Source organism: Pan troglodytes, chromosome 4, assembly GCF_028858775.2.
Source record: "Pan troglodytes isolate AG18354 chromosome 4, NHGRI_mPanTro3-v2.0_pri, whole genome shotgun sequence".
In the NCBI taxonomy this organism is placed as follows: domain Eukaryota; kingdom Metazoa; phylum Chordata; class Mammalia; order Primates; family Hominidae; genus Pan; species Pan troglodytes.
This window is the reverse complement of record NC_072402.2, coordinates 74,338,468-74,353,335: the sequence shown is the minus strand read 5'-3', so window position 1 is coordinate 74,353,335 and position 14,868 is coordinate 74,338,468. Positions and strand designations below refer to the sequence as shown.

Here is a 14,868-nt window from a genome sequence, read left to right as displayed (position 1 = left end):
CTAAGGTCCTGTGAACGTGGGAAAGAAACAGTGGTCCCTTCAACTCTTTTTTTTTTTTTTTTTTTTTTTTTGAGATGGAGTCTAACTCTGTCACCCCAGGCTGGAGTGCAGTGGCGTGATCTTGGCTCACTGCAGCCTCCGCCTCCCAGGTTCAAACTATTCTTCTGCCTCAGCCTCATGAGTAACTGAGATTACAGGCATGCCCTACCATGCCTGGCTAATTTTTGTATTTTTAGTAGAGACAGGGTTTCACCATGTTGGCCAGGCTGGTCTTGAACTCCTGACCTCAGGTGATCCACCCGCCTGGAGCTCCCAAAGGGCTGGGATTACAGGTGTGAACCACCACACCTGACCAACTCTTTATAGTCTATTGGGAATTCCAAGCTCTTCAAATGGAAAATTTGCTTTGCCTGGACTGCAGGGCTTCTGGCTTGGAGGCTGCTGTCCACTGGGGTGTTTTTCTGTGTGTGTCACCAGATGGCACAAGCTTTTAGATATAAATGTAAGAAAATGAAAAAAATATTTCAACTAATCAGTGAGGCCATTGCCACAGAAAAAAGGCAATGTAGAAAAAATTAGGTATACTGGAAATGGTAGAGAGAAGTGGGGAACAGGAAGAGATTTGTTAAAGGATACAAAATTACAGGGAGATAGGAGAAATAAGTTCTGGTGTTCCACAGCACTATAGGATGACTATAGTTAACAATAATATATAGTTTCAAATAACTGGCAGGAGGACATTTGACTGTTCCCAGCACAAAGAAATGATACATTTTGAGATGGGATGGATATGCTAATTACCCTGATCTGATTACTATATATGTATCAAAACATCACTATGTACCCCATAAATATGTAAAATTATTATGTGTCAATTAAATTTTTTTCAATAAAATAAAAGCAAAAAAATTAGGTATAGGGTTAGGTTAAAATATAATCATGTTGGCCAGGCGCAGTGGCTCACACCTGTAATCCAGGCGCTTTGGGAGGCCCAGGCGGGTGGATCACCTGAGGTCAGGAGGTCGAGACTAGCCTGGCCAACATGGCGAAACCCCAACTCTACTAAAAATACAAAAATTAGCCAGGCATGATGGCACATGCCTATAGTCCCAGCTACTCAGGAGGCTGAGGCAGGAGAATCGCTAGAACCCTGGAGGCAGAGGTTGCAGTGAGCCGAGATCGTGCCACTGCACTCCAGCCTGGGCAACAGAGCAAGACTCTGTCTCAAAAAATAATAATAATAGTAAGGTTTACAACATTTAAACCAACTACAAAGAGCCAGAAAGGACTCAATGGTCACTTCAAGCTCTGATGATTTTGGATGTGATTATTTGTCCCTATATATACTCACTTAAATGAAGCATAGTTTGACTATTTTTTATTCAGTGGTGTTATTTCTCGAGGGTGCCTCTGCCTTTGTTAATCAGAAAATAACCAGGGGTCTGGAATCTTGCAAGGGGGGGTGGCGTGGGAATGAGGGCGATATTTTCCACTAGGGAGAGAGAAGAGGCAGCTAGCTGGCTTATCATTCCTTTTTCACATGCAGCCTACAGCCAAGAAAAGTAATAATCACTGACAAGGTAAGTAACTCTTGAGCAAGGAGCTGTTTCTCTAGATTTAAAAGAAATGCAGATTGTCAGTTGAAGGTGAGGGAGCCTCAGAAGTGTCAGACAGCTGATTCTAAACATCTTCTTGGTCCACCGCCACCCCCACCTTCATTAAGCCGAGAAGAGGTGAGGAGGCGGGTGGCTGGGTGCCAATCATGCTGAGGAGAGATTTCCAGTGGTTCCCCGCGGGGCTCATATTCACATTCCCTAAGAGGACGTTCTGGACCCTCGGGCAGAGCTTTGTGAGAGAAACAAGGCTGGCTTCAAGTGATCTGCAACCAGAGTAATTGGGATTTGACAAGGACTGTGAAAGGCTGACTCTCCCTGTTCTCTTTCATGCTGGCACCGGGCAGAGTGTGGGAACTACTGCCTCAATAGTAAGTACAGTAAGTCCTATGAGAGACTGCGAGAGCGCTCTGGGCTGGGGCCAGGGCCTGCCAGGGCAGGCCAACCGCATGCAGGGGGACCCGGGGTGAGTGGTGTGGGAGCTGGGACATGCCTACGCGTGGTGGGAAGCCTCCCCGCCGGCCAGCCAGAGGACACTTCTCTCCTGAGCTGGGGGCTGAGCCGGCAGCTGCTGGGGGCGCCCACAGACCCCCCTCGGAAGCTCATGTGCAGAGCTGATGTGTGGCAGGCACGTCCCGACCCTTGCAAGGAGTTCAGGGGAAAGATGGCTGTTGGCCACAGGCCCACGGCCACGGCCAACAACAGCAGGGACAGGCCCTGGCGGCACCTCTCCCCCGTGGGGGTGAGCCAAACCCACCAGGGATTCCTTGGTTCCGTTTAGCTCCGGGAAGGCCTCCCCCACCGCTCAGCTTGGATCTTCTCTCCTCCTTCTCCCTTCCCAGCCATGGTGTCCTGAAACGAGGGGCCCGCTGCCCCGGCTGAGAGCTTCCTTCCACCTCCTCCATTTTTGCAGTTACCTGCCGCTGTATGCTCCTTCTCCCTGGCATTTCTGTCTATTCCTCTGGGTCTATTCCCTCCCCTCCTTTTCCGGCGCCGCCTTCTTTCCTTTTCTGTTTCCCGTCCTTCCTTGCCCGGTGGCTGCCTTCTCTCCCGGTTGTCTTCCTCGGCACTTTCTTTCCTCCTCTTCTTGCTGCAGCGTCCCTTCTTTCTCATTCATGCCACCCGTTTTCCTACTCGGCTCCTTTCCCGTCCTCTTGCCATTTTGCCCCCCAACTCTTTTTTCCTCCCTGTTTCCCTTCCTCGTCTCCTCTTCCTCCTACCTCCTTTAGTCAGAAGGGAGTGGCTGGGGGTGCAGCCCCAAACTAAGTGACAAGAGCCTTCACCTCCAGCCCTGCTAGGTCCTTGCAGCCTCAGGCCCTCTTCCAGGGCTGTGCTGCTTCAGAGAACCACAGAGCAATTTCTTGGGTAGTTACCTCCAAAATTGTCTTTTAAATTTTCTGTTTCATCCTTTGCTTTTCTTGTTTTCTTTCCTCTCTTCCTTTCTTTTTTAGTTTTTATGAAAGGCTCTGGGAAGCTGCCAACATAAGGACTTGTACTTGGGGGCCCATTGTCATCGGCTTTGCTGTTTCCGCTCTTTTTTTATGTTTGAAGGTTAATCTGTACGAATTTTCATAGTATCAAATAATTCTACATTTCCTCTCTGGGGTGGAGAGTCCTTCGTTCCGTGTCTTCTTTGCACCAACCATGTATTTTCGTGAAGCTATAACGTGTTTTATAAACCTTCTTATTCTCCCTCATTTTGTACATTTCTTTGAATTTGAGATTTATTCTACCTTAATTTCTTTAAACCACCATTTCTGTATCTTTCCAAAGAGGAAAGAGATATTGCTGTTATTTCTCCAGCAGAAATCCCCTAGCCTCATCCCCCGTTCATGACATCACACACAGCTACTTAAACTCTTCTTTTGCTAACTATGTGTAAAAGGGTAATTCCTCAGGAAAACAAAGTGATGAGAGTTTGGGAGGAAGAAAATGCATTTCTAAAATATTGGAAAGTTGAGAGGGGGCCAGGAGCCAGAATTAAGAAGAGCCGGTCAGTTTCAAGGCCTAGTGCTCTCTTAACTACGTGATCTCAGGCAAATCCTCCATGCTTTCTACTCCTCACTTTCTTCTTCCATAAAATGAGAATAACCAACCCTTCCCTTCCCCCATACTACCTGCTACTTCATGAGATTGTAGTGAAGATCTTGTGAAATAGACCAGGCACAGTGGCTCATGCCTGTAATCCCAGCACTTTAGGAGGCCGAGGCGGGTGGATCACCTAAGGTCAGGAGTTCGAGACCAGCCTGGCCAATGTGGTGAAACCCCATCTCTACTAAAAATACAAAAATTAGCCGGGCTTGGTGGCAGGTGCCTGTAATCCCAGCTACTTGAGAGGCTGATGCAGGAGGATTGCTTGAACTCAGGAGGTGGAAGTTGCAGTGAGCCAAGATCACGCCATTTCACTCCAGCATGGGCAACCAGAGCGAAACTTCGTTTCAAAAAAAAAAAAAAAAAAAAAAAAGATCTTGTGAAATACACTGGAAAGTGATCAGAAATGCAGGAGTCCAAGCCTCATTCATAGTGCTTTAGAGTCTCTCGAAGTCCTAGCTTAAAACGTTCTGCAGCAAATTAGCTTTCAAGAATCCTAGTGGGCCTTATTTAGGGATTTGTTTTCTCTGCCTCCCTAGGAGAACATCTGGGGTTATCCCCAGCTGCTCCCCACATGGCCCAAGAGCTGCTCTTTGGCTTCCAAGAATAATTGGGAACAGTTCAAGTTTCAGCACATTGTGAGGCCTTCTCAGCAGCGCTGAGGCCAGTGGCAGGGACAATACTTCCCCAGGAGGGAAAAATGGGGGAGAAGCCAACCCCAGGCCATGGGGTTGGGCAACTGTGAACCTGGCCAAATATGCGTGCAGCCGAAGGGAAGGGGCTGATGAATTGTTAAACATCCTATTTCCAGGAGCTGGGTGTTTTCCTGCCATGTGTGTGAGTGCAGGGGTCAAGAGAACCACATACTATGTAACCTCCTTTTTCTGTTCTGTCCCAGCGATCATAGAAGCCATTGAGATCCCGCAGTTTATCGGCCGCAGTTACCTGACGTATGACAACCCAGATATCTTGAAAAGGTAATAAGCTTCAACAGGCACCTTCCTCAGCTTTCTGGGGGTAAATTTCTCTATATCTTTCTCAGGGCTTTTTCTTATATTTCATGCCAGAAGATAATTCTCAAAGAAGACCATTCAGCCATGGCCTCAGGGGAAAAACACACACAACATGAAATAAACATAGAAACTAGAGCAAAATAAAACAAAAAACAAACTAAACTTGAGAAATTGACCTTTCAAATAACCCTGTTACAAACGATCCAGTATCTTTCTGGTCAAAGGGCCTGGAGAGAGAGACATGACTGGTCCCAGAGTTTCCAGTATTCAGGCTTCGAGAAGCAGTGAGAATGTGATGTTCCTGAAGCCTGAGTGATGACTATGATTCTGTGAGCAAGGCAGTTCCGTGCTGTGCCGTGGCCAGAGTGTGCAGCTCTGACCTGGGCCAGCAGCGGAAGGACAGACAGATCCAAGCCCATTCCCTGCTGAGTCCATACCTACCCTGCGTCTTCATCAGCAAAGGTCTCTTGTCCTCTTCAGGCTCTGGCCAGTTCAGTGAGAGGCTTCTCAGCTCTCTTCATGTGGATACAGGGAAATGCCCAAGTCACAGCCATGGCATCTCACCCCTGGTGGCAGAAGTCCCAGCCCTGGCCTGGAGTCCTCGCTCTTGGTTTGGAATAGCCTTTGACATGGCAAAATCCTCAACTCGGTCAAGCTTGTCTTTGGCACTTTCAGTTTGCCCCTTATCTCTTTCTTTCCCTTCCCCTAGTTCTTTGTGGTTTCTAGTGTGCTATTCCCCTTTCTGCTCCCCACACAGTCATTCTGGGATTTTCCTTCCTCTTCAGATTGACTGCATCTTAACAAACAAGGGCAAATCTTTAAGCGAAAGGCATCCAGTTCTTAGGGTGGAGTTTGGTGGCTTTTCAGGGAACAAAATGTGGTTGGGAGGAATTCTCCTAGGGCATTGGATGTCCCTGGTAACGCCCAACACACACCAGGCAGACACTGCTTCACTTCTCTAATCCCAGGTTGTATTTATCTATGTTGTCCTGGCATGGGGACTTAGGTAAAATGGATTCCCAGCCAAGAGAGACCGTCCTCCTTCTTCAGCCCTTTCTCTCCAAAGATGGAAGGTCATTCAGTCCCTAGAAAGCAGTGACAGCGTGAAAAGGGCCCAAGCCTTCAGTCTCTGGGGGTTAGTGAGAGACCACTAGGTGGTTTGGGGGAGTAGAGGGGCTTGATGAGAGCAGGAGACATGAGGCCCAAAACCACAGCTACCTCAAGGGCCATAGTGTGTGTGTATGTGAGTGTGCACATGCATGTGTGTGTTTGTGTGTGTGTATGTATATGAAAGTATAAATGCATGTGTGTGAGGCTGCAGGTAAAAGTCAAGTCTATTTCAGTCAGATATCTTTGGTGCCAAGTAACAGAAAGTTCAGCTTAAAATGCCTTACCCATGAGGGATATTTACTATTTCATATCACAAGGAGTCCAGACTTACACTGGATCTTGGGTTGATTAATTAAGAGAAGCAGCTGTACCCTCAAATATTCCAATCTCATCCCTATTTCTTGCTTGCTGTCCTCAGCGTCTTCTCCAGAGGCCACTCCCCAGCTGCCCATAAGCTGCACATAAGATGACTCTGACTACATCCAGTGGAAGTCAAAAAGACTTTTTTTCTCATATGACTCTTTTTAAAAGAGAAGGAATTCTTCCCAGAATTGTATCTCATTGGACAAAAGGGATACGATTGTGTCTCTTCTGTGCTGCCACATGCCTGCCCCTAAACCAATCACTGGCAAGAGAAATGAGAACCTCTTGATTGGCTTGTAACCAATCAATATACCCAAGGCAAATGGGAGAGGGAAGGAACCTGAGCGAAAATCTGGGCAAAGCAGGTCTCTAGGGAATGGGTCAGTGCTAGATTGTGCTGAACCTGGCCTGGGGGGCCTCGCTCTTCCCTCACTGCTCTGAGGCCCTGCATGGGAAATGCAAACTTGGTCTCTTCCTGATGAGCTCAGGCTCTGGGAAGCCTAGACAATAGTTCCCTCCACTGTTCACGATTGAGGACACTGCAGACACAGACCCAGGTGTGTGAGACAGACAGAGGGATGGCTCAAGTGACTAGAAAATGGACAAAGAAACTTTTCCAATGACATTATGCTAGTAGCGATGTTAAATTATGTTTCCTCCTATCTCACCCTTGATTCAAGGACCTCAGCCTTCCTCTTTTCTCTGTGCAAGATGAAACACTGATCACACTAATAAGAATGAATTTCTGAACTAGTCTATTCCCAAGCATTGCTAAGAGCACGTCAGCCTGTGAACCTATTCCCAGCTGTGGCTATAGAGCATGGAGCTGGCCTAGCCTGAGCACCCCTCCTTTCCTCGAAGCTTCCTGTTCTTCTCCACCCTGGCTCTGCCTCAACACCACTCCAGACCATTCACTATCAGGCCATGTTCCTTGTCTGAGACGCCATCGCTTGGGTATTTTCCCTGTCTAGACCTTGTCCCCAAGGACAGTCACCGGCCAGAGCTGGCCATCCACAGCCGCGGTCCTAGCCCAGAGTGGCTGCCAATTTGAACCTCTTGGTAATTAGGAAACACACTTTCTGTTGGGGAATGGGGCCCCTGAGTAGTAAAACAGGAAAGAGAAAAGAATGAGGTGTGTATGGGGGTGCAGCCTAAGCTGTGACATTGGCCATAGTCTTGCTAATCTGTCACTCAGCAAATGCTCTCTGGTGGGGTTCACAGTGCTTGGGGAGAGAGACTGCTGCTGAGTGAGCAGTCCAGACCTTTAGACCCGTGGTGCGACTCGTGGTGATGAAGTAAGTGTCAGAAAGTGCCAGACTATCCTTACATCTGGTTCCTCAGGGCTGGCAGACGAAACTGGAATTACTCGGAAACAGATGTTGGTGGTTGATTTGGTGGACTTATTTGTGTATTTCCTCCAGGGTGTCAGGATCAAGATCAAATGTGTTCATGAGGTTTAAAACAACTGCCAAGGATGGCCTTTTGCTGTGGAGGGGAGACAGCCCCATGAGACCCAACAGCGACTTCATTTCCTTGGGCCTTCGGGATGGAGCCCTCGTGTTCAGGTAACGCCCTCTCCATCTGCCTTCAGCAGCACCTTGCGATTTTCTCAGACATTGCAGATCATGCCAGAGTGATTCAGAAGGGAGCCAGAACACAGTCTGCTGGAATTGGCTGAAGCCTGAAGCTTCAGGGCTTATTGGAAGCTCCTGGTCTTTCTTTCCGACATTCATCTTATAGAGCAGCAGTCAGCAAACTATGGCCTGCAGGCCAAATCTGACCCACCACTCTTTTTTGTAAATAAAGTCTTGCTGGGGCCGGGCACAGTGGCTCACGCCTGTAATCCTAGCACTTTGGGAGGCTGAGGCGGGCAGATCATTTAAGATCAGGAGTTTGAGACCAGCCTGAGCAACATGGAGAAACCCCATCTCTACTAAAAAATACAAAAATTAGCCGGGTGTGGTGGCAGGCACCTGTAATCCCAGCTACTAGGGAGGCTGAGGCAGGAAAATGGCTTGAACCCATGAGGCAGATGTTGCAGTGAGCTGAGCTCGCGCTACTGCACTCCAGCCTGGGTGACAGAGCAAGACTCCATCTCAAAAAAAAAAAAAAAAAAAAAAGAGTACAGCAGTATTCCAACAGGACTTTTTTTTTTTTTTTTTTTTGAGACAGGGTCTTGCTGTTGTCGCCCAGGCCAGAGAGCAGTGGCGCAATCTTGGCTCACTGCAACCTCTGCCTTCTGGGTTCAAGTGATTCTCTTACCTCTGCCTCCCTAGTAGCTAGGATTATAGCACGTGCCACCATGTCTGGCTTTTTGTATTTTTTGTACAGACGGGGTTTCACCATGTTGGCCAGGCTGGTCTCAAACCCTGACCTCAGGTGATCCACCCGCTTCGGCCTCCCAAAGTGCTGGGATTACAGGCGTGAATCACTGTGCCTGGCTTGTACTCTCTCATTTATATATTGTCTATGGCCATGTTCATGCTACGATGGCACACTTGAGTAGCTTCAATAGGAACTGCATGGCAGAGCCTTAGGAATTGACCGTCTAGCCCTGTGAGGAACAATTCTGTGCCCTTGTTCTAGTGTGTTACTGCTGCATGTTCCCTACTCATAAATTAGGAAGGGGCAGAAAGAGGACTTGGATACTGCCAAGCACAAAGGCCAAGCATAGAAGTGAGTACTCAGCCTAAGACTCAGCAGCTCAGGGAGGTCTAAAACCCTAAGCTCCAGGAGCCCTGACTTTAAATTCTGACTCTGCTCCCTGTTAGCTGTGTAGCTGTGGGAAGGAGAATCCCTGCTTTCAAGTCTCCTGCTGCCAGAGGAACAAAGCACAGATTCATGTCTCAATAGATCCACCCAACATGAGAGTTTTGTAAATACTTCTTGGGTGTTACCGATAAGGCAGTGCCAGAAGTTCTTCCCTCTTTTGAGTGAATTTAGACTGTTTCCAAATTTGTCAAATGCATAGCTATGAAGTGGTTAAAGAATTACCTGAATGATTTCTCCCCACTCTTCTTACCAGATTGGGTGAAAGCTGAGCTTCCAAGGGGCAGGGCCTGTCTCGTGTAATATCAAAACACTTCTCTAGAGATTGTCATGGCACATCCTCACACGAGGTTAGACATCGCTTATCTAGACAGTGGCTTTCCAAGTGTGGTCCCCAGACCAGCAGCCTCAGCATCACCTGGGAACTTGTTAGAAATCCACATTCTCAGGCCCCAACCTGATCTACTGAACCAGAAACACTCTAGGGGTGGGGTCCAGCAATCTGTGTGGTAACCGCTTCCCCAGACGATTCTGATACCCTCAAAGCTTTGAGTTCCACGGGGGAACTCATTTCTTGGACTTCTACTTCTTAATTCACCCTCTGATGACTAGCTCAAGTGATATGAAAGTAATTGAATTGAAATAGACAAAGCAGGGATCACTAAACAATGGAGAAGTTGAAGACTTAATTCTGGGGCTTCTGTTGGTCCTGTGCTGAGATTACTGACAGCCCAAGTAGGATAACAGAAATCTTTCTGTTTGAATAAAAGGCATTTTGAGAGGAAATGTCACTTGTCCAATGTTATGCTATTCCCTAAATAGCAGAGCGTGCTAAGTGACTCCATCTTATGATTGTTGGGGACTTTGGAGAGTCATATGTAGTTGAGGCTGGATGCTGGCAGGTGAGAGGCAGCTTCTCACCATCTCTGCCTTCCTGTCCTCCGTAGCCTCCCACCCATTGCTAGCCCAGAGGTTGAACACAGAGCTCTTCACACCCTATTTCAGGCTGGCTGCCTTGAAGCCATTTTCTTATGGTTTTCCTGTGGTTAACCTCATCAAGGCCTCAAGTACTTGATTGTGCCCAGAAAAGAGAACCGAAACAGAAGCTCAGCTGTGGGTGGGATGGTCCAACTTCCCCCTAAACTGCCAGCTGAATCTATTCACCACCCATTCTACTCCAGTAGGGAAACAGCTCCCACCAGCTCCCATGCCCAGCCCTGGAGAGCCCCCTCCCCTATCCCACCTGCTTAGGATCCTTCAAAGAGCTCTGCTTTATCCTGAACATACTTCTTGTTACCATTTCTTTCTCAGGATTCTGAAAATTGGCCCTCTGTTTTTCTTCTAATCCTGGAGTTCTGATTGTGATCTGTGTAAGACACACTGCTGAACCCAGGCCGAGGCCGACTTCTGTGCCTGCTCTGGTCCTGGAGCCGCCCCATCGCTGCCGCTCTGTTCTTCCTCCATCTGGGCTGTTATCCCACCACATCAATGTCCCCGATGCTGATGTAGGGAAGCGTACCGGCGGGCTGGGGACAGAGAGGAATTCCAGTGTAGGCCAGTGGTTTGAAGATGTCATCGGTGTGGTGGGCACCGGGTCTGATTAGAAACAAGCACCCGGGTGTTTCCGGGACCCATGCCCTGAGAAACAGGGTCTGAAGTGGCTTTGGAATCACACATGCCTGATCCCCCACGTGGGCTCATGCAAGTTACCTAAATCTCAGCCTCTGTCCCCTCCTTGCAAAACGACAGGGTTCGCTGTAAAGATTAAATGAATGAATTCATGTAAGGGGTTCAGTGTGGGGTCTGGTGTAGCTAATTAATGCTAATGATAAGAAAAATTATGAATCTTGCTCAAGCATTTTCTGAGTCTTAGAAGCCTTTACCTCAGAGAGAGAACACGTAGTTATTATTAAAATGTAGTTCTTATTTTTATTATTGTTATTGTTATTTTTAATAAGTCACGGGCCCTGCCCCCAAGGGGCACAGATCTGTGCAGTCTGGAGAGTGAATTGTTCTACAGAGCAGACAAATCGTTCTTGAGGTTTCAGTGTTTGATCCAGGCTCAAAGCAGATGGAAGAGGAACCCTAAGATAATAAAATATAGTCTCAACTTTCATGACTTTCTTTACCTAAAAGCTGGTTCTTTGGCTAATTTAGTGCTTAAAGGCTTTCTGCCAGAGAATAGGGAAAAACAATGGGATTCTAAAAATGTATGTATGTATATATATTTATAGTTTTGGTGCAAGATTTAGCAGAAAAAATAAGGAAATCAAAGTGCTCAGTGAAAATGAGTGTGTTTTTCTGTTTTCTGTTTTGTTTTTGTTTTGTTTCATTTTGTTTTGTGATTGTATGTGGGGCATAAAACCTACCACCGGTGGGGTTTGTGAACATTGCTTGACTGTTCACAGTGAACACTGCCCGCTTAGTTTCACCTCATCACATCTTCATGCAACGAAGAGGGGGAAGAGACTTGACATTAGCAAAGTGCCTTGTGCTACGATTTAAAGGGGGCATGATTAAAAGTGCCACCACAGGAAAGCAGGAAGGTGGCCGAGTGGTTTCCAAAAGGCCTCACCTGAAGGTATTTCCGGGTGGCCCACCTTGGTGCTCTGGCTCACAGCCTCTAGTGCACACCAAGCTGAGTGGCTCAGAATAACCCATCATGGCAACCAGGTTCCCAAGACATGGGTAGAGAAGTTAGACATACATTCTTATATCTGTTTGTTTCTACATTTTTATACGGAGGCATACCTTCCATGCCATGCACACCTGTTCAGTGTAGAGCTTGATACATTTAGAATATGTAAACACTGAATCACTATCACCCAGAACAAGATATAGAACATGTCCACCACCCAAAAATGCTCCCTCATTCTTCTCCCAGTGAAGGTAACCACTCTTCTTGGTCATTTATGATTATATACACGAGGGAGTTTTTCCAGGGTGAGTATCAGCACGTCAGAGGAAGCGGGAGGTTCTTTGGAGGGTCTGAAATCAGATGGAATTGAAGGGTTGGGGAATCGGGCCATGGAGAAGCCAACTGAGTTGCCCCCTCCCACAGTGATGGCTGGATTCCTGTCTGCCAGGTTCACGGTTGACTCCCTAGAGCACATTCTGGCTCTTGGCCTGAACAGGAGAGTTGTCGGGCTGCAGAACAGAAGGAAGGGCACCCTTTGTCTAGATGGGCTCTTAGACAACTGAAAAGGTTTTCATTCACTGCACCACAATCATGTTCCAATCCAGCCTCCCTTCACGTACACAGCCAGATCACCTTGATTCTGAGATCTGGATGTTCCGGACTGCTTTGGTTATATATTGACAGCTTGTTGGCTTACTTTCACGCATGGCTAGTCTTCCAGAAGAGGTGTGACATATTCAAGCCTTGGTGGCAACTTTCTCCTTCCTACCAGTCCCTTGGGGTGCATTGTCAACCCCGTATCCAAGCTGCAATAAGTGCTGCCTCTGTTGGGAGTGGTGGGATTTTTCATTTGGCTCCTACGATGTGCAGTGCTTCCTACATATGTCATGTTACTTAGCATTCCCTAGGATTCTTCAGGGAAGGGATTATTATCCCCGTTTGACAGATGAGAATATGAAGCAAGTTGCCCAAGGTCACAGAGCTGTTAACTAGCGAGTCTGGGGATCAAGGCAGGTCCGTTGAATCTGAGTGTCCGTGCTCTTTCTATCACCCCACGCTGCCTTTCAGAACGGCCATAGATAGTAATTCAGCTAAGTTTCTGCCCACCAGCAACTCGCCCTACTTCCTATTCATTCAAGAAGTATTTAGCCACCAAATCATGAAATCTCAAAATTCCGCCACCAGGCTGCTTTATACAAGGAGGTACTTGATGTGGGAAAACTCATTAGAAAACAGTGGACTTTTCAGGGTCAGAGTGGCAGCTTTGTACCAGGGTTTGTCAAGTCACCCCAAGTCCTATTCTTGGTTAAATGTCAATGGGCTGTGTGAGTTCTTTGAGCCTCCATTATTAAAGGAATGACCTATGGTGCTTTCTCTGGAGAAAGCCAAGCACTTTCTATTCTTGCTGTTTTCTCAGAATGAGTACATGCCAGTGCTTGTTAACTCATCCAGATTTTCTCTCGACATCCCTCTCTCTTGGGCAATGAGGTGAAGGAGAGATATGTCCTCTTACAAAATGAGGAGGGAGTCATCCCAGGTGGAACATTCTTCCCTTCAAAAGCTTGATGGCCTAGGCTTTATTGTATTATCCAGGGAAAGTCTGGGCAGTTGGCCCAGTGCCCGGGCTAGAGTAGTCACTCACTAAATATTTGTCGAATTAAATTTAATTAGAATAATTGAATGAACACTGGATTAAGGGGGATATTTCTCTCTGGTAACAACATGTTCATGTTTTCTGAAACCCTTATGGTATCGGGGTATCTGGGAACTGAAATAGAAAATAGGAAGCCACTAGAGAAACCTGATAGCAGAGTTAAATGGATAAGGGCAGAGGATACACCAAGTTCAAGTTCTACATTAGGTTTGTGATTTTAGGCAAATTCCCTTAATCTCTCTGGGGCTCACCCTACTCTGCAATGTTCATTTTTTTAAAAAAAGTGAAAACAGATGCATTCATTTCTTAGGGCTCTGATAATACATGACCACAAATTAGGTGGCTTAAAACAATAGAAGTGGGCTCTCTCACAGTTCTGAAGGCTAGAAATCCACCATGCAGTGCAAGGGTTGGCTTCTTCTGGAGGGTCTCAGGGAGAATCGGCTCCATGCCTGTCCCCCAGGTTCTGGTGGTGGCTGGCAGCCCTTGGCATTCCTTGGCTTGGAGATGCCCCATTCCAGTCCCTGCCTCCAGTTTCCCATGGCGTTCCCTGTCTCTGTGTGTCTCTGGCTCCATGTCCAAATCTCTTCTCATAAAGATACCAGTTATATTGGATCCATGGCTGCCCTAATCCAGTATGACTTCATTTTAACTAATGAATCTGCAAAGACCCTATTTTCAAATAAGTAACATTCTGAGGCTCTGGGTAGACATGAATTTGGCGGGTGGAGGGAGGGGGCAGACCATCATCGTAACATAGTATAAAACATTACACATGATAAAGCCCTTCTTGTTATTCCTGATACTTTAGTACTGATGTTGCCTTACATGAGGGCATTAAAAAACAATCTTGATAACATTATGCTAAGTGAATTAAGCCAGTCACAGTCACAAAAAAGACAAATACTCTATGATGCCACTCATATGAGGTATGTAGAAGAATCAAATCCATAGAGTCAGAAAGTAGAAGGCTGGTTGTCAGGGGCTGGGGGGAGGGAAGAATGAGGGGTTATTATTTAATGCAATGCTTTTGTTTTGTAAGATGAGTTTTGGAAATTGCCAGCCCAACAATATGAATATGTACTTAATGCTGCGGCACTGTATGCTTAAAAATGGTTACGATGGCCATGGTTATGTTACATATATTTTACCATAATTTAAAAGTTTAATAATTTTTAATTTCATGAACCAGGCTGGAAACCCAACAACTTTTATAACACTCTTGTTTTCTGTTAAGGAAACTGCACTCTGAGTTGCAAAGAACTTTTGCCCTGAGAATCGTCTGTGAACCATGTCTGCTTATGCCTCAGTGTTTTATTCTGTTCTCTGTCTTCTTCTTCTCCAATGCCTTAGCTATAACCTGGGCAGTGGTGTGGCATCCATCATGGTGAATGGCTCCTTCAACGATGGTCGGTGGCACCGAGTTAAGGCCGTTAGGTGAGTCCCTCCCGCAGCATGAGGCAGAGCCAGAGCTGAGCAGTGGTGGGATGTGGTGTCCAGTTCCCTTGTAGTCCCACTGTCCTGTTCCCCAACTTTGCCTGGCATCCTAGTACCCCTGATCCAGGGCATTCAGGGAATTTTCTACCAACTCCTGCTGTGCCCTACACTGACACTAAC

At 46.9% G+C, this 14,868-nt stretch overlaps 1 protein-coding gene across 5 annotated transcripts in view; it reads left to right on the top strand.

The window, feature by feature from the left end:
- The window catches only part of EGFLAM (EGF like, fibronectin type III and laminin G domains), a 211,121-nt gene that overhangs the window by 189,816 nt on the left and 6,437 nt on the right, over nt 1-14,868 (top strand). For 4 of the 5 annotated variants that reach the window (XM_016953398.4, XM_016953400.4, XM_001142294.7 and 1 more), the window contains 3 exons: nt 4,603-4,681; nt 7,612-7,755; nt 14,605-14,688. In XM_016953398.4, the coding sequence (XP_016808887.1) occupies nt 4,603-4,681; nt 7,612-7,755; nt 14,605-14,688 (307 nt within the window). Of the gene's footprint in view, nt 1-1,762; nt 1,985-4,602; nt 4,682-7,611; nt 7,756-14,604; nt 14,689-14,868 lie in introns of those variants that run through there. The other variant, XM_003310744.6, reaches the window with a different exon arrangement.